At 46.7% G+C, this 27,167-nt stretch overlaps 1 protein-coding gene across 1 annotated transcript in view; it reads left to right on the top strand.

The window, feature by feature from the left end:
* diaph2 (diaphanous-related formin 2) overlaps positions 1-27,167 on the top strand; it is a 360,351-nt gene that overhangs the window by 196,391 nt on the left and 136,793 nt on the right. Inside the window, exon 21 of the mRNA XM_067247259.1 lies at positions 23,756-23,854. Coding sequence (XP_067103360.1) covers positions 23,756-23,854 — 99 coding nt within the window. The remainder of the gene's footprint in view (positions 1-23,755; positions 23,855-27,167) is intronic.

The raw sequence follows: 27,167 nt of genomic DNA, 5'->3' as shown, positions 1-27,167 counted from the left end.
AGTTCTCAGAGTCACTGTAACTCTGGAGCTTAGTTAACTGGCAAGGCTTTGGCATTGTCAGTACCTGTGGAGGGCTGGGGTCACAACACTGCCAGAGTTCAGTGTTCACCTCGTCTGTTGTCTCCAGGATACCAAATCACAGAGAGAGTTATTGCGCTCTGCCCACTTTGGCCTTTCAACTGCTCCGTGCTCAAACACTCACTCTGACAATTTCTAATAAGACTTTTTTTTCTGTATTTTTCCAGCTAACACTTCTTTAGAGAGAATCTCCTTTCCTTTCGAAACCTCACGGTCAAGGTCAGGGACTGCATGCTTGAGGATTAGAGAAGACCTGCTTTGAACTAGCTGGTTACCATCAGCTTGGGGGAGGCGTTCATGGTTCTGCACAAATCTGTTGGAGGAAATGTATACGACCAGCGTACATTTTTGAAAACCCATCACTTATCAATCGATACTTAGTGATAGTGAAACCTGTATTCGGGGATGATGGAATATGTTGCTTTTCTTATTTTCAAGCTATCCATCAATGACAGCAGAATGAAGCCAGCAAATATCCAATGAAGACCTCAGGGTGCCATTTCTCATTCATTTAAAGTTGGTTAATTTAATTTTGCAGATCTGTCTTGTCAGTGCAAGGTTACCAGATGACTCACTCTTCTAAACCCTGCAGTTACATACAAAGATCTTAGGTCAGTGTGTTACATGCTTTTACCCTTTCTTCAATTTTTCACCTAAGAACCTCGGTAGGCTCTTGGCTATACTAATCAATTTGCATGAAAGCACTTTTTGTTCTTGGTTTTAAACCCAGTGATGACCTACGTTTATTAAAATCATTGAATATGAACTGCCAGTTCTATTAAGCTGACTGCCATTTTGTAATCTTCACCCTTGTTACCATGGTGAGGACATCACTCCTGTTCCTTGGCCAACTGCTTCCTGTAGCGGTTGGCTGCAGGTCAGAGCGTGCTCCCTCCAGCCTCAGGCTGCACTGCGACATGAACCTGTTCAGAGACCTGATTGGCTGAGCACCGTAAAGGGGGCGAGCAAGGTGAACGCAGTGTATTTATTGCCCGTTGTTGGCAATGGGCAGGGATGAAGCTGGGCCAGGGATTGACTGACATGAGAAAGCAGACCACTAGCAGCCCACAGCCCTGCCTCTCACCACCAGACAGCATGTAGCCATGGGGAAGAGCCCGGGCTTATCGACCGCAGTGCTAGCACTCGCTAAACTGCTGCCAACCCGCCTGCCCCTGCTGCCCATATTCCAGCTCCCCACGGGCTTTCCCAGGGCCCAACCCGGCCCCACCTGGAATCAGGCAAGTCCACACGTCCAGCTGTCACTCAGCGGTGGCCATGTTCTGCTTTGTTTAGCACCAACGAGCCCCGCTCCGGCATAGAGCTGAGTGTTCTGCTGTGATTTGGCCTCTCCCTTCTATCTCTCTTTCTCTCTCTCGCTCTTTCTTTCTCCGTCTATGTTTCTATTTCTCTCCTTCTCTCTCTCTTTCTATCTCTCTTTCTCTCTATGTCTTTCTTCACTAAAATAGTTCTTCAGTCTGCTTCTGTGTCTGCTGAGGGCTGAGAGGGCTACCCACCACACTGTCCTATGCCTGCGATTAGTCCTGCTAGGAGCCACATCCATCCATGAACCAGCCAGGAGGAAAGGTCATCCCCAATTGAGCTCCTGACAGCGGATATGTCACATGCTTTCACAGCCCATCTGGTGATACCGACGTGGACCCGCTCATATGTCATTGCCCAGCGTGACATCATCATTTTCTTTAGTTTCCAACACATCCATGGCTGGCTCGCCTGTCGTCTCCGCTAATGGCTGAAAAACCAGCCAGGCTTCATCCCAACTCCCCTCAGAGTTCATTAACGAACAGCAGGACCAGGGCCAAAAACGGTGGCAGCCTGGCTACTGTACCGTCACCATGCCACGACTGTCAATATTTCTGATTACCCTGAATGGGGGAAGAAAGGAGATTACAAAACAAAACAAAAATGGCTTGCACTGAATTATGCAACCCTTTCCCAAATGTGTGGCCTGATACAGTACGTGCCATTGCACTTTAGCCGTTAGCATGGCAATGCTTAATGGTGAGTTGTAGAGGAAGTGACCAGGAGATGCATCTGACCAGTGATGAGAGATGGCAGAGAGCTGATTCTGCAGGAGATGTGCGAGACGACTCCACACTGGTAGCAATGAGCGATTATATTATTAGTCAGGTTCTGTACCTGTGCCAACATCATTTCTCAGCAGGGCCCATTAATAGAGAAAGTGTGAAATGGATTTCTGCATAGCGGTGCTCTGAGGATGATGTAGCGAGCCGAGGCCGCGTCCTGTAGCTTTCTGGACTAAACCTTTCAGTGGGCTGGTTTTGTTAGCTCTCAACAAAAGGATCCAAGTTTTCTCAAAAATGACAGCGTTTTCAGTCTCAGCCACAGCGGCACTGTTTGTCCTTGGATGTACCCATGCTGTCTAATTGTTTTTCTACGGTCTCAGGAAGGGTGAAGGCAGGTGCAGTGGTGTGTAATGAGCCGGCTGTGTCTTAAAGCTGGTTGGATGTGTCCTAGTTTATTTCCCTGCCTCTCCTTGTTTGGTTTAGCCTCCTGACCTCGACTGGCCCGGCTGGCTCTTTGCTCCATATCTGTTGCTTCTCATCTGGAGAAATGTCCCGTGATATTTTATTCATGTCCTCAGCGTATAGTCTCTGGCAGTCCGGAGGAGATAGCATTCTTTGTGCAGGCGTAGGCGCAATATTCATTATGACCAAACCAGGCAGTGATAGAACAACAGTCTGCCTTCCTTGATGAATCTGCGTCGTCATCTTATTAATCCCCACACACAGCCCAGACCCCCTCCATAGATTTTCCATCTAAACGGATTAAGCTTTCATTTCTTCTGTCCAGCCGCAGACAAGCGAGAGGGAAGGGACGCCAGAAAATTAGAGATGGACGCCTCTGCTTACATACAATTGCTGACCCCCCACCACCATCACTGTCAACACCATTGGTTGGACCAAACCTTCCCCCGTCCCTCATTCTTGTTTCCCTTACTCGGAAAGATTGTGTTGTTTGCTGCCACCCCTAGTCCACTAACACATAACCTGCTCCCCCACCCCACTCCCCTTCTCTGATACATTTCTTTTCTATTTGAACATTATTCTTTGGTATAAATAGAAATGGTAAAACTGAGCTCCACACAGATTTATTCAGAGGTTGGATAAGCCTGTTACAGAGACCTCCCACTTTAGATAAATGTTTGTCAAATTGTTAGTGACAAGCGTGACACTGACGAGAAGGCTAGGTTGTGGGGATTTAGCTGTCATTGTGGGTTTTTTGCACATATTGTTGTAATCCTACATAAAACATCTCTTGAAATATAATCTACCCTTACTGTACCTTTCTGTCTTTTTTCATATTTTCTTGGCCAGTGTCCTGCATGAGTTCAGCAGATTCTCATAACAACAGTGCAGTGTGTACACTAATCTTTAGGGAATCAATATTCTGGCCAAAGTTGACAAAAGGCCTACTCGCCGCTTCATTCATCACGCAGAAAGTTTGAATTTGACAGGACTTGGAGTGTGGTGTTCCGCCCTGTGCCTGGCTCGCAGGCTGCACTGAGGCCCAGAGAAGGGAGGGGACTGGGGCATGGCGGGAGGTCTGGGGCTGACCTCTGTAATGACACATGTTGCCAAGATGCATCTGGGCGATTGTCCCCACTAAAGGGATTTAGGGAGAGAAAGAATGGGAGGTGGAAGATGGGTTGGGGGACTCAGGGCCGGATTTATGTGTCTGCACCAGCGCTTTTATGAGCAGCCAGTCGTCTTCTTTCTGCGGCCGTTAGCTTGTGTGTCACGGACACCCTGTGCAAATATTGGTTGTCCCTTAGCACCTGCCGTCTCTGCGGGGTCCCCCCCCCACCAACCACTTCCCAGTCCTGCATCACGAGACTCTTCATTTGTCAAGCCACAAAGACATGCCAACACAATTGAGCAGCATTCCTGCAAAGCTGCCCCTTCCACTGCTATTCTGACAGTGGAACATGCTGACGGAGGGGGGAGGTAGAGGGGGTCCAATTCCCGTAGGGAGGGTTATTTAGAACTATTATGTCTGGGAGGGGGATGTCATGCAGACATGGTCGGGGGCAAAGTGTGGATAAAGGCCCCTTGCTGACCCTTGGTAACCCTTTAGGCTCATCTCCATCTAGGTCTGGGAAGTAGAGGATTGAACACACACACACACACACACTCATTCATCTCCTCAGTGTTTTGTCTAAACTGTGCTCTGGAAGTGTTTAGTCCTCAGGACATGCCTCAAGTCATCGTATGAAATCACCAGTAACATATGCATACTTTAGTTGTGCAGTACTTTAAGTAGAACAATAAAATATTCTGAGATAATGACTCAAATCTATTCAAGTTATGTCCTCAAATACAAGATATTGGCCAGATATCTTTAGAAGTCATGAGTAAGACTCTTTTCACAAGTTTAATCCATGCATTATTTATCTATAGTTCAAACTATTAAATGTGAAGCTTATTTTCTTCTTTTGATTTCATCCCAAGGTTATACAAAATTCAAAACAAATGTAACTAGTGATTCGGTGTAGATTTAGCTTGAATCCTCCCACAGTATTTTAAGGAACCTCTTCGGTTCTCTACTCAGTGCTGTAATTTGTCCTAAACCAACTCAAATAGTGTGGTTTTTTGGACCTGGTTGATATGAAACTTACTTATTGTCGAACCTCCTCAAAACACTTGCATCTACATGCAATGCATACAAAACGGTCTTCAGTTATTGTCTTAAGACTTTCAGTTATATGCACCATGTATTGCGTCATCTCTCAGCTAGGCTCTTAGAATGACCAAACCAAATACAACCGCACCTCACACTCTTCTCCCATGACCAGATAAACCCACTCTCCTTCTTTTCTCTCGGTTGCTGAAGTGGAGTTATTCGTTTCACTTCTAGGTGCTGGAACGATCCGTCTGCCTGCCCCTCCGTGTCTGCCTGGTTCTCCATGGGTTTGGTTGAGCTTGAAGGTTAATGTTTTCTCTCATACTGTGGAAGTTGCGGTAAGAGGGCTACGTTTGAAGGCAGAGTACATTATTGATAAGTGAGAAAGGATTAGGACCCATGGAGGTTGGGAGTTGACGGTGCCGGGGTCAGGCGAGTTGACCCCTGCTCATTGAGACGCTTGTTTGACAGTAATGTGTTCCTTCTAGACACATCGAATCTGTTAGGGAGCAAACGGCTTTCCGTCAATCCCCTAATGTTGTGCCACATTATGCCCAACATGTGCGCACACCCATATACACGCACACACACAGTTGCACGTGCACACACGCACACATTCTCTCTGCAGCTGGATGGATTGACATTGATTGAGAGAACAGATTCTGTATGCCTGCCTTTTCTAAAATGATCTCTATTTCTGCCAAGTCTTTGTATCATCGGAGACCACTAACTTCTGCGGGGAAAGCAACTTTCTCCCCAGCTCATTCTCTTTCTCCATCCAGCTGGGTGTTGAGCAGAGGGGGGAGTTGGGGGCGGTGGTGGGGTGGGGGGAGGCTCCAGGGGGCTCCATGAGAGAGGCCCGTCTTCTTCTCTCCCGGCCGAGGCCAGGGCCGTCAGGCATAATGAGCAATCAAGGACACTCAGACATGTTCCCGAACCACTGGGAATCCCCCTGTGCGAGTGTGTTTGTGTGTGTGTTGGTGGTTTTTGTGTGCGTGGGGGGGGGGGAGGGGGGGGGGGCAGCAATCATTAACTTAAAGCAAAGGCTCCTGGTGTCAGCTTCAGAAAGGAAACACAGAAAGGAGCTCTTGCTCCTTTCTGTGTTAGAGCCTGCTGAGAGCGCACGGTGTTGGAGCTGACAACCCCTTCAGAGGCAGAGCAGGCAGTTCTGTGTGTGTGTGTTTGCGTGCGTGCCTGTGTGTCACAATCATTTCACCTGATCAAGCCTGCTCTGTGTGTTGGTTGTTTTAGCTAACATCTCACCCTCAGTGTGGCCCTCACGTTATCAATTGGCGAGGCAGCATTGAGCAGGAGGACACGTCAGGGAAGTGCTGTGTCATGTGGAACCTCAAGGCCCATGTCAATCAAGAGAGAGAATAATGCGAGTAAGAAATATATGGGTATTTTCTTTGTGTTTGCTGTACTTGCATGCATATATGTGTGAAATATACGTGGGGAAAGGAAGTGTTTGTTTGGAATGTACCTAGACTTAGCAATGCTTTATTACACTAAGGAGCACTAGTACAGTCCAACAACGCCAGCTAATTGGCTGCAATTCTCTGTCCGAAAGAAGCCATAAAGGAGGAGCAAATTGCTTTAACTTTTATAAAATTAATTAATAAAGCGTGTGATGAAATGGAGACTTATCAAACAAGGCCTGCTCCCATTAAGTCCAACTCTCACAAGGCAGACTTATTAAATCCAGTCTCCGAACAGTGTTTACGTACCCTTTGGAAAGGAAAACACCAGAAATGCCGAGGCACGGAGAAAAAACAAATGAGTTTGTTAAAATTAAGGACAATTAAGAGCTTTAAATCCAATGGAGGGTGCGGAGTAGTTGTTTGAGCGTGGAACTCTTGTGGGATGAGCTCTGGAACTAGAGCTCTGTGTGTTGTACTACAGCCCTGGGAGAATGTGCATGGACCCCAAAGCACATAACTAATAAAGAAAGTCGTAAAGCACGATAACATTTCTTTATTGGGTTCCAAAGCTCCATCCCTTGTCTAAACTGCTGCAGCGCCTTTGTTCAGAAAAACACCGGAGTAGCTTGGGTTTTTCTGAGGTGTTTGTGTTCCTCTGTGTGTTGTGGGTTACTGTGGCATTCTTTTAAGGTGGTTATGGGTACAGTTGTGCTGTAGCCTTTTGGGGAATGTAGTGTTGTTAACTTGGTAATGTGTACTCCAGTTCCACAGGGTATTTTCACAGAGCCACCACAGTGGTCCAGCACTGGGCCTCTGACTGTTCCTCATTTAGTCCAGCAAGGGGACATCTGTTGTGGGTTCATTACCGACCGAGCACACCCCAGCTTCCCCGTCACCGACCCGCAGGCCTCAGCCTTACTCCCCAAGAGCTGTCAACACTGCACACCTCAATATATGAATGATTTGGAAGTGTGTGTGTGCGCGGCTGGCATGGCCGTTTGAGCGAGCGCGTGTTTCATTAGATTCCTGTAAGAGAGGGGACTTGGGGATCCCCTCGGGGTTCATTGGCTGCCAAGTCTGCTCTGCTCGTTCTGCTGTGCCATGGGTGAGAACGGCAGTCCCTTCCTTCTCACTGTACCTGAAGCAGAGCTCCATGATAGCAGCTCCTGCATACAGCGAACAGCTTATTATCTTGCTCAGATAATCTGGACATTTAAATGCTCCAGGCAAATGTCTAGCTGCGACTGAGGGTGGATTAAGTTTATAGTCTAATAGCAGCGTTGCATCATATTCTCTACTGGGGGCCAACTTACCCCCCGCCACCATCCCTCCTCTCCCCTTGTCTTCCCTTCTTCTAATTGAAGCTTTAATGTGATGAACAGTGCGTTCACGTAAAGTTTCGTGGCCGGAGGGCAAATAGACGTTTAGACCTTTATCATCAAAATACCTCATAATTAGGGATGTGAAGAGGAGGGGCCTTGTGGGGGAACCGAGATTGGACGTCTGGGGTTGGCTGCGGTTCATAAGGACTTCTCCCTCCAGTCGTACATGTTCCCGTTCTTTAAAAGTCTGAGCTTTGAAAGTTGATAGACATTCAAAGATGTTCAAGTTGTCTTGTGAATAGTTTGCATGTAAAGCATTGTGTATGCAGGAGAGAGAGTACTCTCTGAATACATTTGCCAGCTTTGAAGGCCGTGTTCTTGTCCCTTCAGGCCTCTGCATCGAGCAGATTTTGTCCTTGCTTACAGGTCAGTCACAGAACACGCAGTGCATTACCGCTGAAGATGATTCACTGAGTCCTCTCAGTGAATCATCACAAAGCAACACAAGTTTAAAAACACACATATAAATGAAACAGACATTAACCTCACAAAAGAGTGAGGTTAGAAAGAGAGAGATATGTGTTGTTTGTGGTATTCATTCAGTCATCCACTGCCTCACTTAACATATTTCCATCACTGTTTTTTTACAAACATGAGCGAGACATTCAGATCAGACAGCCTGCAGTCTTTACAATCTCCATCTCCTTGAGCGATGAAATACAGTGTGTATCCGCCTTCGTGTGTGTGTACCGTGGCACTTCTGGGGCCTGAGTCATTAGGTGTCTGGTTTCTCTTCCCATCATACGACAGCTCTTCCTGCTCCTATCATGAGTAACATCAGACACCGCCTCCTCTGACTCTTCCTGATACCACCCAGACATTCAAAACAGCAAGTGGACGCAACATGACAGAGAGGGTGAGGGAAGAGAGACAGAGAGAAATAGAGGGTCCTGGGAGATGGGGGATTGTTCGAACGCAGTCATGTTCTGTGTGGGATTGGCCCTGCTGGGAAGCAGTGATAGTACCATTTTATCTGCCATTCAATAACATCTTCAAGAGGATTGACATTATATAGAAAGAATATGCTAAAGTGAAAAGGTGGCATTTGTGCTTGTGTCAATCATCAGGACCTAAATAGATAGTGGGAGAACCTCCTGGTTTGGACAGGGGTGGAAGTATAGGCGTCGGTGGTGTGTTGTGATTGAAGAAGGTTGGCAGGCTCTTCCAGGAGGCATTGTGCTGGCAGATGGCCTCCTATTGTTCAGTCAGAGAGCCCCATCAGGAGATTTAACATGTTTATCTTGATGCATTGGGCCACGTGTGCCAGTGGATGATGATGTGTGTGTGATAGTTTTGCTATTCTTTGCTCAAAGTAGACCATTTCCTCACAAGCCCGTCTCTTCAACGCAGACTCAATGCCCACTCTCTGCTACGATGCCATACATACTATGACACAACAAAGTAAGTAGTTAAGTAAACAGATTACCAACACAGCTAACAACAAATATGTTTTTTTTTTGTTGTGTGTATTTTTCCCCAGTGATGTTTTATGCATCAACCAATGGCTGACAGAGATAGTTCCAGGGATAGATCCAGTGTTGTTCTGTCGCTGGTTTGAACCAGAAGGGGGGACAGAGCCAGGGCGCCCTGGCTTGTGTGTTTGTACTGGATTTCATTTGTTCCACTGGGTACGTCCAACGACAACAGGACAACAGGATATGCTGAACAGCATTTCTCCAGCTAGCGCTATCCCCCCAGTGAGATCTGAAATGCCAGACTAAACCCAATAACACCAGCGAAGCATTCAGAATTATTTTAATCTTGTCAATGGAAGGCTGTTGAATTGGTTTCTCTCAGAAACATATTATATGTGTTATTCACAGATGATACTTTGGTTTTACCTAGCCACACAGTACATATAATAGGACGGTCGGTCTATTGGACATTTTAAATGACTGTTTGTCTGTTCTTTATGGGCTTTATGTTCTGAGAGAGTTGACATAATGACATGAATCAAGCGTCCATATACACATATTGGTTGTGTAATACTCACAAGCCAAAGATAACTTTATGACCTGCAATCTCATACAGCAGTGCAACATTGGTACAATGACTGGGAGCTCCACACATGGCTGCATGAGTATTCTGTATGCGACATCCATGTACCCAGGTGCTTCAGTGGGGGTTAGATTCAGTGTGGGCTTCTTCTCTGGCTCGGAAATCTCCAGAGTCCCATAAGGCCTGAGTCTAAAACCAGCCTTGGGGAATGAAGTCTGTGAGCTACATCACTGATCAGATCTCGGTCTCTCTCGCTCTCTGCCACTTCAAGGTAGGGAAAAAGGGGAGAGGGAGGGAGGAGTGTTTGTGTGTATATGGTGTGGGTTAGCATGCGGGTGTGCATGCATATGTGTTTGAGAGTGAGGAATAGAGAGAGTGGAAGGAAGAGATGTAGTACGAGAGATAGTTGGAGAGAGATACAGAGAGAGCAAGATGCAGGATGAGAGTGAGAGAGAGAGAAAGAAAGAGGGAGGATGAGAGAGGGGGATGATAAGAGAGAAAAGAGGAGAGAGGGAGGATGAGAGAGAGAATATGAGAGAGAGAGGGATGATGAGAGAGGGATGATGAGAGAGGGAGGATGAGAGAGAGAAGGAGTTGAGGGTTCTGAGATGGAGACCACTCATCTTCAGTCTGATGAAATTGGTAGTCAGGCAAAGCACCCTGTCCGTCAGTGATGGCCTACTTTGAAAGTGAAATACCAACTATTGGAAAAATAGAATGCCAATACAGTACTTAATATGCGTGCATATCTGGCTAGTGCAAGGCGCTGAGGTTATACCTGAGAGGAATTTGAAATTGCCGGCCAGGTGCTTCATTCCCTCTGAGACTTCAGGGGGAAAGAGTGTTTGAAGTCCCAAGAGAAGGACGTGATTGTGGGCAGCAAGAGAAGTCACAAGTTCCCAACACACATGCCGCTGCCTGAATGTCTGAATGTGCGTGTGTTTGCACGTGCGTTTGTGGGTGCGTGCGTGTGCACATGGTTATTTGATGTTATATATTCATGGAAAGCGTTTGCTGTCTGGGTCTACTTAAAGGGATGCAGGATCTTGTTTCTTCAGCTCAATAGATGTTTTTGCTGAGCTGCCATCCTATGCTTTTATCTGGGGTCTTTTCTGTTTTTTCCCCCCCCCAAGATGTTCACAGTCCTTTACTTACTTAAACTTGCATATTAGAAAACGCTGCCAAGTCGATTTCAACCATTTGGATCCAGTGTGTTTAGAAGAATGTGCCATCTCTCTGCCAGTATAGACATCATTGGAACATTAAAACAAGACAGCTCCACCATGATCCCAACACATTGCCTGTCTTCTTACTCACATTTCCCTTCACAACAAAACATTGAAATGGAGTATTCTTTGAAATAGAGAAAAAAAATATCCCCTATGGGGTGGGACAACAAACTCCTTTATTTATTTATTTTTGAACAGATGTGTGTGCTGTTGTATTCTGTGCCATTTCTCATTCTGTTTCAATATAAACATAATTTTTCATATTCCATGAAGGAGAGTCAGGGTAATGACTTGCTTGGGTTTGGAACGAGATAAGAGAGAAAAGAGAGGGAGAAAGAGAGAAAGAGAGAGAGAGAATTGAACCCCCCCTCTCTGTTTTAAGGGGATGGGTGTGCTATTTGATGTCAGCTGGTCGGCCTTCTCCCCACATCTCTGCAGCGACCTTCTCGTTTCCCTTTGGTTATTTGACAAACACAGCCCAACAGACTTACTCCCACTGTCTGTGGCACGGCTTGGAGGCGACCCCTCCCCAGCCCGTCCATGCTGCAGTCCCAGATAAGAGCGTCCGGGCTGGGCAGGGGGTGAGGCGTAGTCCTGCCGGCCATCTCAACCCTGGAGGCCCAGACTGGGCTTGGCTCAGCTTACAGCCGTCACATTTGCTGTCATTAGATATGGGCAACCAGCAATGGTCCACATCTCCTTTCATGATGAGGTCAGGCTTCTTTTTCTGCTCCGCTTTCCACTGAGGGCTTTCATTTTATCTGTAGGATCTCTGAACTTGTAGACAACCTCCTCCTCCTCCTCAAATGGTTGCCGCCAGTCCCTCGTAGATCAAGCTGAATCAAGCTGAATCTGGTTAGGATATAGTCAGTGGAAGAGAGGGGGAGGGAAAATGATTTGATGATGAAACAGGGGAACATCCTTGCACGTTCAAAAATGGGCCTTTATCTGAAGCGTCTGTGTGTTGTTCTGTGTTCCTGCTCCTCTGTCCAGTCTTCTCAGTTTACCCTCTCTCCTAGCGGATGTCTACTGGCATGTCTGTATATCAGAAGAAAACTCTTATGTTGTTTACATTGGGCTAATGGTCACTAAGTGCTTCTTACACTCAGAAGGTGTTTCCAGTCACACAGTCATCATCAACATCTTCATCATCATATTATTATTATTATTCAGCAGCAGCAGTAGCAACATCATCATCATCAGTACTAATAGTGACACATCAAGAGTTGCAGCAGACAGTTTTTAATCACTTAAAATGTGACAATAACAAATTATAATTATAAACTCTGTGTGCATGTGCGGGTGGATTTTGTTCAATATTTGAACTCCCCTGTTGATATGCATTGTGATGTACAGTATTTGTATCATATGGCAGGTCTGAAAATGAGTTTGTGTGATAAATGTATGTTCTTTGCGTGGGTGGTTGTCGTCAGAGATTTGGTCATACTGAGGGATCAGAGGTTCTACAGTCCCCTGAAGAGATCAAGGGCAGTCAGAAACACTGCAAGGGGCCACTGTGTGTGTGTGTGTGTGTGTGTGTGTGTGTGCTTGCGCATGCGGGAGAGTGTGTGTGCGTTTGTGCAGGGACGTCCATGTGAAGGGAGTAGCCTTGTGCAGAGTTGACAAGGTTGGTAAATAAACCAGAGAGAGAGAGAGCACACATTCCTGAGATCAGTGCGTGCCTTTGGACGTGTGTTTGCCTTCCCGCAATCTCTCTTCATCTAACAGCACCTAGTAAGAGGCCTGGAGCTGCAGGGGTCTGTGTTTTTGCTTTTGATCAGCCCACCACATCAACTGCTTTTGAGGACGAACTCCGCCGGCCACATTCCACACCCGAGTGGAGATTTTAGCGCACGGCCACCTTCTGAGTCATTAACAAACCTATCTTGCAAACATCTCACGCTGAACGACGTTGGGGATTCCTGAAACATTACAACGAGGGTTCGGTGCCAGGCATAAGCGTTCGCCCAAGAAGCTGACTGCTGCTGGTTTTGAATCACGCTGCTTTTTCACAGGTGTGCTGAACCATGCCCTATGCTTTACTTTGGCTTTGAAACACACACTTGCTTGTAGAGGGGGATCAGAGAGACACCAAGTCGTGCTGCCACTTTTAACATGTCCCCCCCCCCCCCCCCCCCCCCCTGCATTAATCTTCTGGTGGTTCAAAAGTATGCACATGGCTCTGGTTATTATCAAATTACAGAGAGACACTCTGAGTATTTGTTTTCCTCCCTACCGGAATGCTGGGTGGGGGGTGGGGGGGGCAGGCTGTAACAGTGTGTCTGTTTGGGTCGGTCCCTTTCCTGACCAGAGTTTCTGTCAATACCCGCATTTCCTCCCGTTCAGCAGTGACCCCGAGGCTTGCTCGTAAAGGCCCGCTTGTAATTCGATGTAGTTTATAGATTTGTTTTCTCCTCACAAGGCACTCTCTGCATGAACTGTGAAGCCAACCCCACGGCCAATACAGAACACTTTCGGCACCCCGAGTCTTGAGTCCTCCATCTCTCAATCTCTCTCACTCAGACATAACCATAGAGTCATTGGAGATAGTCACCTTTTTGTAGCAGGATGGAGTTGGTATGCTTCGGGTGTTTCTGCTTCTGGTGTCGGTCTGGCCCAGTAATGACCAGTGTGGGTTTTTACAGCTTTCCTCTATTGGCAGCTAGACTGCTTTTAACAAGGCCTAGCGGAGCCCTGAGTCAGCGGCCTGGAGGAGCTATCTCCGAGTGGTGCAGACAGTGAGGTAGCAACCGGCTTCATAAATGTTCCGCCAGGCTAGGAGGGGATGCGATTGCTGGGTGCCACAGGTCACCACCCCGGGCCCTCGGATACCCGTAAAACCACCGCAGAGGAGGTTGGAGTCCTGTTTCTACACATGCCAGTGGGCTAATCAAGACCTCAGTGTGAGCTAGGAACAATAGCCCACCCTGACACACCGGGCCCACCTCCCCTAATGGAGTCTATCATTATAACTCATTAAGGCTGACTTAAACTGTTACAACTCTCGCTATTAAACCAAACAAGAGGGACCGTAATCAAGGTTGCACTCCCAACAGGATGTAATGTTGCACACAACGTTCTTGGGAGCCAAATCAGAAATAATTGGCCGTTAGCCACCAGCGATGTCACAGAGCTGTAATGAAGGATGTTTTGAATGACATGTTCGTTCTCTCTCTTTCTCTCTCTTTCTCCTTCCTCATCCTTTCCTGTAGTACTATCTTTTCTTTCTGGTTCTTTGATTTGGTACCGTCTTCTTTCTTAGTATTCATTGCATGCATTTTTCTCTTTGTCTCATTTCCAACAAATGTGTCTTTGTTTTCTTAGGGCCGCTGACAACCCACCACTGCCATAAGTGCTCTCACAGGAAGTGGTTAATATGTAATGGAGGGCTGGGGAGCTTGTGAGAGTGTGTGGGTTTGCAAGGGGGTGGGGGGGTTCTCTGGGGGATGGCCTGAGTAACATAAGCCATCAGGGCCAGTGGGAGATCTTTCTCTCCTCTCTTTCTCTTTCTCTCTCTCTCTCCCTGACCAGTTGGACCTGGTCCTGAGCAGTCCATGTAGTACACACCAGTAACCAGCACCATAGAGGCTATGTCTGTCTGTGCCTCTCTCAGTATAGCTCTCCTTCTCTCTTTCCTTGTCTCTCTCCTCTTTTCTCTCCATCTCTACTGGTTGCTAGTGGCTCTGTCTCCCTTTGTCCTCAGACCCCTCCCCTCCGGGTCGGAGCGATGATAGAACATAACTGCCCTGTCGTTTTGATCCGTTATGCATGGGGAATACGAGGGAGGAGGGGAAGGAAGGAGGGAGGGAGGTACGAAGCGAGATGCTTGCGAATAGTGCATATAGTAAGTCAAAGCAGGTACACAGTTTTTTAACTACACAGGCAGCAGATTCAAATGCAGTTCACGGCTGAGCTCCTCCTAACCCCCCCCCCCACACACACACACACACACCTTCTGATGCTGAAGAGTGCATATTTAATCGGGGCATGTCTACTCTGACACCTCCATGTCACCTGAGCATGTTTGTGTGTAGGCTGTCTGAAGAATAGTCATCAGGAAGTGACACGGAGGAAGCTGTTACAGCCTCAATCACACATCTCAACCCAGCCCAGGTCCCCTACCTCACTATAGACTCAGCACTCAACGCCTGTCAAGAATTGTTTATTATAAGCTGGAGGGGAGTTTTTTTGTTTTTTTTGCAAGCAGCCACAGCTGTCTGTATATGGGATTGTGGACTTACAATTATACTGTGCCTATCTTTCCCTAGCGTAGTTGATTCTATGGGATAAGCCTATTGCAGCTAACAAGCGTGGCGCCTCTCTGCCTGAAATGGAATAGTCATTTTAACCTCCTCTTCCTTATCCTTCAGCAAACCTTGACATTTTCCTTCGCCGACATGTGAAGTATTTCTTAAGTCCTTTCACACCTTCATAGACAAATTGGATCAACCTATCGGTTAACCTTCAAGAGAAGGGATAATACTGCACATTTCTAAAACATAAACCTTGTAACGCTGAGCTGCAGCCCATCAGCTTGTTCCTCCAGTGACAAAGCTTCATGTCACATCTCTCCTTGGAGCTTTCAACAGAAAGCAACAGAAAACCAGAAGCAACCTTTCCCTCGGTGTGAGAAGAAGAAAAAAAAGACAATAAACAAGTTTTACAAACAGTGGAATGAAAAGAAGCCCGGTAGGTTGACATGCCGACGCTCTCAGATCAATGTAACTCAGTAAACACTCATGAAGTGCAGTCACACAACTGATGTCACCACAACACTGGTGCACAGGAAGTGATGTTTGAAGAGCCAATTACGACTTCAATACGAGCAGGACAGGATGCTGGCAGCATCTACAGAGGTAGCTTCCCAGCAGTCATTATATATATCTAGCAGGGAGGCTGGCTGAGGCATCAGGGAGGGTTTGAACCTCAGGACTAGTGGACGTAAACATGACCCAAAGGGGACGCAGGTCAGAGATGGAGGCAGTGAGGAAGAAACAAACAAACTATGATGAAACTCCAGACTCCTTCTGTTCGGAATATAAATGGACCTTCACTCCTCTCTCTGCTCCCTTGGTGTTTTGGATCATGTCGTCATTCTGAAATGTGTAGGGAGGGATGATGAAAGAGAGAAAAAAGAAAAGGCTGTGTGGGAAACCGAGAGGTCAGAGTAGGTTCTGTCAGTTGAAAGATGAACATAATGGATGCTCGTTGCAAAGAATCCAAAGCAGGTTCGTAATGATTTAAAGATAAAGGGAACTCAACTTATTATTATATCAACGAGGACCATTCAGCAACTTTTGTCAGCATGCAATCCTCCCTTTAAATAATTGACTGCAACAGACTATTTCCAAATAAATCTTGAAGAGTGTGGATGGACATTCTAAAGCTGTGCAGATGATAGATCCATGGGTCTGGTGAGGCTGTGTTTCCAGCTCCCTCCTGTCCTTCTTCACTGCATTCTGTCATTATATGGCAGACCTTGGACCTGTGTACAGGGAGACCAGTTGAGGTAATAGAGACTATAGGGATGCCAGTTATCCTGCCAGGAGACCCTCCCCCACCAAACTCTAATCTCCTCCCACCATGAGTAGAGAGACCAAAGTTAGGCTGTGAGCTACTCCGCCAACTTCCCACTACCACCCAACACGACCTCCGCCCTAATGGACACTGAGTGCAGTGGTCCGAAACCCCGGCCGTGCCTCTCCTCCACTCAGATGCGATGGGTCACAGCGGGCTACCCTGGCACAACCGGAGAACAGGTTCCTGGAGCTTATCGTCTGTCAAGCCCAATCCTTAGGATGCCCCCAGGAATCCTGCTTTCCTCGCCAATTTAGCAGGGCGTTCCATAGCCTTCACACTCTCTCGCTCTCTTCAGACAAATGAGGTGGAGATGTGGACAGATGAAGGTAATTTGCCTAAGGATGTTTAGGCTTTGGTCAGCTTCAGTTGCTATTTGATGAGATCCACGTAGCCGTTGCTGTTTACATCTCCCTTGAATAGTCTTAGTCAATATGTTGTCACTGTTTCTATATTTGGGTGTGTAACGCTCAGTGCTCTCTGGCAACCTTCCATTCAGATCATATCACTTCTGTTTCTCCATCTCATCTGAAGGCTAGCCCTGTGGGCTGTGCTGGGGGACATTTGGGAGTCTGGAGATTACTCCTGGTGGGTCAGACATTAGTAATGTTCTGGCATCTGCGATGTGAGTGCATCCCTGGATGACTGGGATCCAAGAGAGCAGTCATGGCTGGATGACTCCTGAGCCATTCCAGGGTGATTCCCACTGGACGCTACCCGACTCCTCTACACGCAGGTCACAATTTGGGGTCATGTAATGGCAGCGTCGTGGGTTACTGCTTAGGATCTGCGTGCCTTCATTCCATACAGATTCGATGGAACAGCTAACAGTGACCTTCTGGTGACTGACATCTCTTAGGTTCTCAGGTCAGTGGCTCTGGTCAGATATGGAGATGGAGGGAGAAACAGAGAGAGAAAGAAAGATAACATTTGTGGGTGAAGAAAAGGTAGATGGGGTCCAGATTTTCACATTGGGCTCAGCTCCAAGCCCAGCTGTGTGTGTGTGTGTGTGTGTGTGTGCAGGCGGGGGTTGGGCCTCTCCCCTCATATTGAAACCATTACCGTGGCTGGGGTCAGTGTGCCACACGAGGGAACTCCTAGTTCCTTTCCAACGCCCCCCTATGCTGGGTCTGCAAACACCAGCTGCACTGAGAGACAGAAAGATAATTTAGGGACCATAAAATAGAGCACAGTTGACCTTGCACAGACCGACAGTTGAATACGCTGAGAGACAAGCATTCAAGCACACAAGCAAACACAGATGTAACACAAACACAGGCGAGCCCATCTCTCTCTCGTTCTCCTTATTTATCTCTATCGCTCTCACACGCACAGACTCACAAACACTCACCACGCCCATATTTTGCGCGTGCTTTCCCTCTACCTGACCCTCACCAGTGAGGGCACACATACTCCATGATTTCCATCATTATCATTAGCAGGCACTTCCCTATCTCCCTGTTATCATTAGGCATGATGATGATTGCACGGACGGTAGCTCCTCCTCTCCCCCAGCTCTCATTCTAATGGCCTCACCTTGGTATCACCGCCCCTGACATGCCAAGGTCAAGCATGGCAGCGTCACGCTGTTATTCAAATGCCTGGACCAGTTAGTGCTCTCAGAGCCAGATGCTCTCAGAGCCCAGTTTCTACCTGTCCAGTCCACAGACAGGCAGGCATGTTTTATCCGACTCCCTGGTCAACAAAAACCATGCATTCCCCAGAGCTTGCCCAAAAGGGTTTCCCTAACGATAGATGTGCGTGCGTGTTGGTGTTGCTGCTTCTTGCATACTGTGCGTGTCACATTACATGATCAACGCATGCTCATCGTATTCTCACGATGGAGATACATTCTTAATGTACTCTCAACATTTGGAAATATGAAAATATTAACCTTTATCTGGGTTAGTTGTATAACTATAGTAGCCTGTATATCCAGACACTTTTTTTATTGACTGGCCTTATTCGATCAATAGTGGTTTGCTATCCCCAAAGAAAAAGAAACAATTTCAGGTGCCTGAGTGAAAGAGAAAAAAAGATTGCCATTTTCAGAGCAGGAGCACGCTTTTGAGATCCTAGATTGAGGGAGGAGTGGAGAGAGGGGTTTACATCCAGACGGTAAATTGGCTTGGGGTTGAGCGAGAGACCTCTGTTTAGCCCGTAGTCAATGGGAAAAATTGGTCACAGCTGGAATTCAGTGGTCAAATGGTGTTTTCAAACCTTGAGTGTGATCTCTATTTTAGGAGGTCCCGCTGGTTATTCAAGGTGCAATTTGGGACGGTCAACCACCACACCCTGTACCTAGTCAAAAGGCATTTAGTACCCTGTTTGTCTACTAACCCCCGCTCTTTTCTCTCTTTTCGTTTTTCACTTCATACATTTTTACTCGCCCACAAAACTCCCCCACACATTGACCCTGACCTTTGGTGGAGGATTTCACCATCTGTGTTTAGTTTTCACTGGTGAAAATGAAAGAGATACAGTGCTTCAAAGTCAACAGGCCCTGAAACATGGCAGGGTAGTGTACTCTAGGAGATTTAACTGCCATTACAAAACTTCTCAGTGACTCAAAGGAAGAAAACATGTATTTGGCAATACTATTGCCAAATCAAAGCTGGGTTCACAGACAACAATAATGAGTTCCACATTGCCTCATTGTAGCCACTCATTCCCACCTGTTAGACACACAGCCATAGTGTATATAAAATAAAAAACACCAATGTTATATAGCTGACCATCATGCTTTGTGTGCCTTGTGTTTGCTCCATTTGTTCAGACCAAAACATTATCCCTTGAGAAAGCTACTCCTGTGTACCATAATGGGTCATAACCACAAACACTTTTAAATATTCTACTGAAATTCAATGGGAAGCCTAACATTAGAGTACTGTTTGTCTTAAAAGTATCTGAGAACATGGACTTTCTTTTCCTAGCAGGTTCTCAGGCCATGCCGTCATACTCAATGAGTTGTCAAGTGTTGCACATCCCTGTCTGCTACTGCTATGTATTACAGCAGCACTGTAACATGTCTCTACTTCCTTCCAGCCTGTCTGCTTCTGAGAGGCTGGCAGTTGAAGTAGCTCAATCCACATCATGGGTCCCAAGAAGACATGGACATGTATTGCATGGATGGACAGCCAGACTTCAACCATGTCTTTTCCACCATTTACTGTACTTTTAAATGTGTTTGTAGAGGTCCTGTCATTGTTTTTCTTGCTTTTCCAAAAGCCCCTCCCCACATTGCTCGTGGCTTGCCGCACTGGGACTGGTGCTGGCGGAATTGAACACGGTTGTGTTTAGCTTGCTAATACCCTCGACTCCTCTGGCCATCTTTAGGGAGATATCACATGGCAGAGAACCAGCACAACTAAGGCGGGCCAGTAAACAGACTGAGCGCCCGAGTGTTGGAGATCTTTGGTATCAGGAGGCCCCACAGGGCTAAGCTCCATCCAAAACTCACATACAAGGCTTACACAGATTCCAAGGCAGCATTCAAGGGCCAATCATTTTTCTAGTGGGTGTATTTATGTATTTCGTTTTTCAATAATATCCCTCCCCTGCTTTTTGGCTTTTAGCAGTCTCTATCTGTCACTCCCCCTTCCTGTGATAATGAAATGAAAGTATTATTCTGGACCAGGATGGACTTACATTCATGTGGTTATCTTGGCAACAGTTGATGTCTTATATTATTGATGAAACATGATTGTGAAACACGGTTTTCTTCTTGAAAATGTCTATCCTCCCTATTCAAGATTTAGAGTTTCAACAAATCGCTGTGAAATACTGACTATTTATATCACCCTGGCACATTCCTCTTGTCTGACTCGCATGGTCAAGATCAACCAGAGAATGGTATCTCCTATGTGTTTTGTGAGCCATATGGTCCTACTTTTAGCAACTTACCACGTTTCCTCTGAACACCATAGCAGGACAAGCTGCTCTGAAGACATTTGTTTGTATTCCAATCCTATTTGCTTCCTGCCTGTGCTCAGTGTGTCTTTACCCAACATTAATATATTGGTGTAATAGGGGTTCTCCATAAAAAGCCATCTTAACGAGCCATCTGCACTTATTTTTATTGTTTGTCGTTGTTTCAATGGAAGCTTGTTGCTGGGAGGCTCAGCTTGCAGTCATTTCCAACATGTCCAGATAGAAGCGTCAGGCCTCTCCCCTGCTCACTATAAAACAGTCTGAGCGAGCAAGAGACAAACACTCTCACATCCGTGCTAAGTGCTCATTTTTCGTGTCCAGGGACAAAGTAAATAAATTAACAATAATAATCGCTGGTGCTCCTCACTTTTATTAATTTGTGATTACGATTGCATTATCCCCATGTGCTAGCCTGAAAGCCTGTCAAACAAACGATACATCTTGACGAGACACTGGTCCGGCCTTTGATTGTTTGTGACAGCTTCAGCAAACCTGCCGGCTGCCAATTTCACCCTCTTCCTCCGCCCACTAGAAACAGTGATCCTCTAAGTGGATGCATGTGAGATTGCATTAACAAATACCGGCTGTGCAAAAGAGGGATGGTAATGTTGTCAGAGTATTATGTTTTAGCCATTGGACGGCTCGTAAAACACGTTTGATTTTGGCAATTGGTTCTTATCGACTGTCAGGCCAACCTCTCTTGGGGAGGTTGAGTGGTTAAAGCTTCCTTGGCAAGCAAGGCAACTTGGAGAACCTTCCTTTTCTTCCTCTGATTTCCGTGCTTGTTTTTCTCCGAGATAAAAAGGATGCACATGACAAGTGAAAACGAGGCGTTCGTCTCTCAGTTAAAGTTCCAACCTGGAACATAGTTGTTTGTGGTACTTAATATATTTATGCCGAACCATCTGGTTTTCACCATCCACCTAAAGTTATCCTGCCGTTCATCTTCTGTACCCAGAGCCATGCCCGCCCTCTGAGTGAGTACAAACCCTCCTGGACCTGCTTGTCCACAGCACTGGGGAAGCGTGAGGGAGATGCACTGCATAATTGAATCAGTCGGCATGGAGCAGATAGCAGCCAACACCTTCCCCCAACGCTCCTCAGGGCCCCCGGCGGGGCAGCAGGGATCATGATGGGATGCTATCAGATCGGGTAGTATCTGTTTTACATTAGCAGAGGCTCTTGCTCTCCGCTTAATTTGAGTTGGCGGCGCAGCCTCTTGTGGGAGGAGGGAAGGTGGGGGCCGTGGGGAGGGAGGGGAGGGGAGGACAGCTGAGGAGCTGATGTGCAGATCGGGAGTCCCCCAGGTGGGCCGTCCAGCTAGGGGGTAGGGAGGGTGGGGCATGGGGGTTGGCGGGGGTGCTGTTTGGACATCGATATGGATGGACTTCTCCACTCCTAAAACAAGCACATATGTCCACAGGGGGAGATCAGTGTTTCCTGATGTTTTTATTTTCTCTGGGAATCTTGTTTCTTTGTCTGGGCGTCTCTCCTCGAGAGAAGCCCAGCGAGGGAGCTGGATCCCTGCCACCACGCTGAGTAGAAACACACTCGGCACATGTTCCGCCTCCACCAACTACCTACACACATGACCCAGGGCATTGCTGGTCTGTGATGTCATCATCAGAGGATCTGTCACCAAACTCTCCATGGTAACTGGGTGGTCTGAGCAGTGTTGGGTAACTATGACCTAGTTGACAGTCCACTTGGGATGTTATTACCCCAAAGCAATAACATGAAATCTTCCACAGGCTTGTAGAATCAAGGGACTCATGAAGTCATATCTCCAGATTGTTCTCACAAACTCGCAATTTTTCTTCCCGCGGAACTGTTCCTGTTACAGTGTTATTTTCTGCACTGAAAGTGTAACAATACCTCCATGTCCTCATCAAACTTTGATGATTTTTCTTTTTAACAGGTTTTTCAAGCACCTCGTTCCCATTATTATTTTAACACCCATGTGTCCAATTTCCAATGCCTCACTTTTCGCACTCAAAAAGAATTGGACAGCCAGTCCTAATTTAGCACCCTTCAGACAGTTTTGACCAGTCCAACATCTCACTCACGCTCCACAAACCCATTAGGAAACACTTTCATCAACTGCCTTCTTAAAGTTTGCCCCATGAATCGGGCTCTGTTAGGCCTCTTACTGTAGTGTGGGAACGGCAGTAGCCTGAGAGCTCCTCACAATGCTGGTTCAACTCCTCCTCCGAATATGATGTGGTGAGGTTAAACCACCCCACTGTCACGGCTGAGCAGACATCTCCAGGTTCCTCCACCGTGTATAAACAGTGTGATCTCCCCAGTCATGTGTCGACAGCACGTCGGAGTCTGCCTGGCGCCTCCAGCCTTTCTTCTCCTCTTGGCTCTGGAGATGCTACCTCTTTGATTGTTTCTTCAAATATGCAGATAGTTCCAGGGGAGCGGGTTGTTTGTTCTAGATTTCCTGGGAGACTCCCACCTTGGGCTTAAATAAATAGAGGAGTTGTGATGATTAGCGTTGAGGAGCGCTTGCAGCTCCCAGAAGCCATCAGGAGGTAGATGAGGAAGGAGGAGGAGGAGGGGGGATGAGGAGGGGGGAACCAAGGAGTCTTCCCTCCTTCTGCTGCTGTTGCTACACCTGAGTATACACAAACATGCACCGTACCCCTCCCTTCCCTGTCCTCCTCCTCTTCCTTCTCTTCCTCTTCCCCTCATTCCTATCAGTTTTCTCCCTAGGGCTGGCTCCTAAGAAACTGTGCTCTCTGATAGTGAGCTAATTTGTTTTAGGGGTGTCAGAGCTATGTGTGTGTGTGTTTGTGTGTGTGTGTGCAAGTACACACACACACACACACATGTGTTTCTAAGCCCATCTATGGACAGTTAAGAGGCTGATTAGCTGACACGTAGTGTAAAGAATCACCCTGACTCACTGTCATGGAGATAGAGTCCTTGTCCAACACGTATGATATTAATGCAGGCTGTGTGCTCAGCCAAGCAGTAGTGTGTGTACCGCTCTCCAGGATTACGGCGAGAACACAATTATCTCCTTGGCTTTGGGAAGCTGACAGGCTGAGCCTTGGGGAAGAGGCTGTGTTTGTCAACTATCTACTCAACTCATCTATCTCTCTCTCTGGCTCTCTCTCTCTCTGTGTCTCTCTCTCTCTCTCTCTCTGGCTCTCTTTCTCTCTCTCACCCACACGCACACACATGTCTAAGGCTGGATGACCGAATGAATCAATGTCTGCCCCCTCCTTATAAAAACCTACATGTTCATGGCTCCTATATGTGAAGTGGTCTCTTGGGTATCAAACCCATCTGCTGTGTTCTTAGTTACCTTTCTGATTTGCATGTGTGACGGCAACAAATCAGTTCAAGAAAATGCCATAGGAGAATTACAATGTAGCAGGGATGATGTTATTGCCATCTATGATACCCTCTACACAGCTATGCCCATATTTGATAGATTGTCTTTCTCTTTTCTTTTTTTCTGATGTAGTGAAAAAGGACGTGGTGGAGACGGATGACAGGATGACGCAATTCAAGAAAAAAGCCAAGGAGCTGCGGATTCTGGACCAGAAGACGGCTCAGAATCTTTGTAAGTCTTTTTACCGCCCTTTATCCACCTGTGTCTGACCATGCAGGGCCACTTGTTCCAGCGGGTTAGTTACTGTTACACCTCATTTGTGCAATGCTTCTCACATAGTAGTTGCAGATTCCAAACTTCTGTTAGCTGGTCAACCTGTTTCTCAATGCTAGTTATGGCAAGCATTTTTTGTTTGTGTTTTTTCTACAACCATGCTTAACATTGTTGCTTAACATGCAAACAAGGTCTCAACTGGGATATTGTTCTGGCCATGCCATGTCGGTAAATGTTTTATTACATTTGTTGGCAGTAGTTCAAGGGTCACGGCTTCCACACATGGCTTCAGTACGAGCCTGTGCTCTGGTGTAACCTGTGTACCAAACGAGAGAGGGCACCAGGCGCTGGCGTGGAGGGTTCTCTGCGACAGCAGCATCAGCAGGTGTGGACCATATGCTGGAGCTTACGCCATGGCGTCTGGCCACGGCCCTGACCTCTGGCCACGGCCCTAACCTCTGTTGCCGGGCTGGCACATAAGGAGGCGGGGCTTGTTTGGGCCACAGCCACATCGTCCCCTGGTTGCCTGATCAGTTATTTACAAAAGGGTTTGCCTCCTGGGTGTCTTCCATCGTATCGACAGGTCCTGGTAGTTTTGCGCACACACAAACACTCCGATCCATTCCTCGTGTCCCTCCCTCGGTGCCATCTCCGCAAGGTATGAGGATGAATTAATTTAGTTGCCGTGGAGAAGACTTCTGGTGATTGATGAGCAGTTCACGAGAGGCCTGTTTTTATTGTGCCCCCACCCTTACTGGTCTGGTGCGTTGCTGTGGATATCCCTTACCTTAGACATGCCATATCTCTCGTATCACCCCATGAAATATTCATGGTAAATGCTAAAAGAACAGGTCACCAAACCATCCTTCTGGTTTATCCCTGTTTGTGTTTCTTTTTTACTGGAAGAGCACTGGGGATCTGCAACAGAATACATCAACAGAAGATGAATACATTCATGGTTGGGAGATGAATCTCGGTGGTGTTGTTGAGGAATACACAGGCATAGCGAGGTGGGGATATGTCAAAAATATGCAGAGGGAAAATATTGCCCCCCCCCCTCCCCACACACACACACACACACATACACGGCATTCTGGCTGATAGCAGTCATGTCGTCTGAGGACTGTCAGTGCCTTACATCACACGTATCTGACAGGTGAATGATATCATCAGTGCAAACAGTTGGGGTGTATATGTCAAGTGTTGTGGAAGAGGGGATTTATTTTGATTGGGTGAGCATGAGGAAGGGGGGGGGGGGGGGTCGTGTCTTCATGCATGTGTGTACATAAGTGTGTGTGCATGCGTGTGATAGCTATGGTCTAATTTAGGCAAGTTAATGGAGGGTGCTGATTGTGAAAAGATAGAAGGATGATGTCCAGATTTTCCATAGAGTTTTATTAAGTTAAAAGGTGTAGTCAGTCAGTTTCTTGGACAGTGATTAGACACTGAGTCAGCATTATTTTGGAAAACAACTCCTTCATCTCCACCTCCTCTGCATGATCTTCAAGCCTTATTCAACTCTGTGGAGATTTCTTAAACATGTTTCTCTTTTTTTCTAACTACCCTGGGAACTGGGTGGGGAGTCCAGCTGAAACAATAGATATGTCTGGTCTAAATCTGCAGAGTGGGGATAGAGAGAGAATCAGGGTGATCCTACAATGGAAAGGTATTACCCCCCTATCAAACACATATACAAACTCAACTCACATGGAACAAATCACTGATTTAATACTGATGTTGTTTTGCTAACACAATTCCCCTAGCAATATCACATCATGTACTATATTATCGAAAACACAGCATAATTTGATTTCAGATCATATACCAACATAGAAGAACCACCATTATGATACATTGATGGACATGGTGTTTCTGTGTGGTTCAATGGCTCGCTTCCTCCTGTCTTTAAATCATGATCTATTGGCCAAACGAGAGATAATGTATTCCTTGTTTTCCAAGGCTGTTCAAAGTTCAGTGGTTGCTGATAGATTTATTATGAATGCCAAGGCATTGCGGCAAGGCAATACGTTGCAATACATTAGTGAATGCATCTGGCATCTGTCATGGCAAAACTTGTTGAAAGAAAAGTCAGATATCTCACTCAGAGCAAATGTGTAAATTATGCTAATGATTTGAACAGTTGAGCCAAAAACTTTTTCCCAACCAATTAAAATGTAACAACAATTTAGGATAATGTTCACATGCATTTTTCTCTCCCTACTGACACATTAATCCAATCATTTCTGACTGTTATTTGAGATGGTTCACCATCTCAACCTCTTCTCACACACACGAGCAGACAAGCATGGGTACACACACACACCCCCACAAACACACCCACATTCATCCGCCCACCCACACACACAAACGCACACACATGCATAGTAGGTGTTTCATTCTCACTCATCACACTAAGTCAATGCCAAACCATTGCTCCTGCACTGTTAAGCCACTGATATAAATGTGATTGGTTGGTTGTCACTATTGCATTGCAGCCATCTTGAGTGTAAGTGATATCACACCTATATGTAAACAGTTTAGCTATACTAAAACTGGAATTCTAGTTATGAAACAGATCCTGACTCATCGGTCTATTCCCTTGTGTCTCTTAAAAACTTAGTAGTTTTGATACTTTTTGGATGTACTTATGTCTCCCCCCTCCCCATCCCCACCCACCCCCCACCCCCATCCTGGTGCCTGCCCGTCAGAGTTGAGGAGGGGGCCTGTCAGGTGTCTCCGCGCTACAGCAGAGCAGCTGTGGAGACACTCCTCCAGCTCATTACCACACCTCCGCCGGCGCCTCACACCTGGTCTAGCCAGCGGTCCCACCTGAGGCGCCCACCTGGCCGCTCGCACAGTTGCCTGTCTCTCCTGCTTGCCATCCAGCACTTCTCCTCATGTCCCTCACACACTCGACGTGCTAACAAGATGCTACCCGTTTTCCATTTTGCGTCAACCTGAGGTTCTGCAATGATGTTGCTTACCTGCCATTTTGTGCGTGTCTTGTCTGCACCTGTGGTGTAACAAAAGGTTCCAGGTTGACATTCCAGATTTCTATTTGGTAAATGGTTTTCCCAGAATGGCTGTCATTTCACTGGCTTCCATTGTTAGCTGCACATTTTGATGTTTGTTTTGTGTCCGGCACAACACAAACAATCATTTTGAAGACTTGAATCACTTTTTTTAAAGTGTCAACTTTGGTCTTTGGTGATCTGTGGGGTTGTGAGCACTGCAGGGTCTCTCTGAGCCTGCCCGTCTAATAAAAACTAGA

This window comes from Osmerus mordax, chromosome 12 (genome assembly GCF_038355195.1).
Source record: "Osmerus mordax isolate fOsmMor3 chromosome 12, fOsmMor3.pri, whole genome shotgun sequence".
In the NCBI taxonomy this organism is placed as follows: Eukaryota; Metazoa; Chordata; class Actinopteri; order Osmeriformes; family Osmeridae; genus Osmerus; species Osmerus mordax.
Note: the sequence above shows the minus strand (reverse complement) of the source record. Positions and strands in the feature narration are given on the sequence as shown.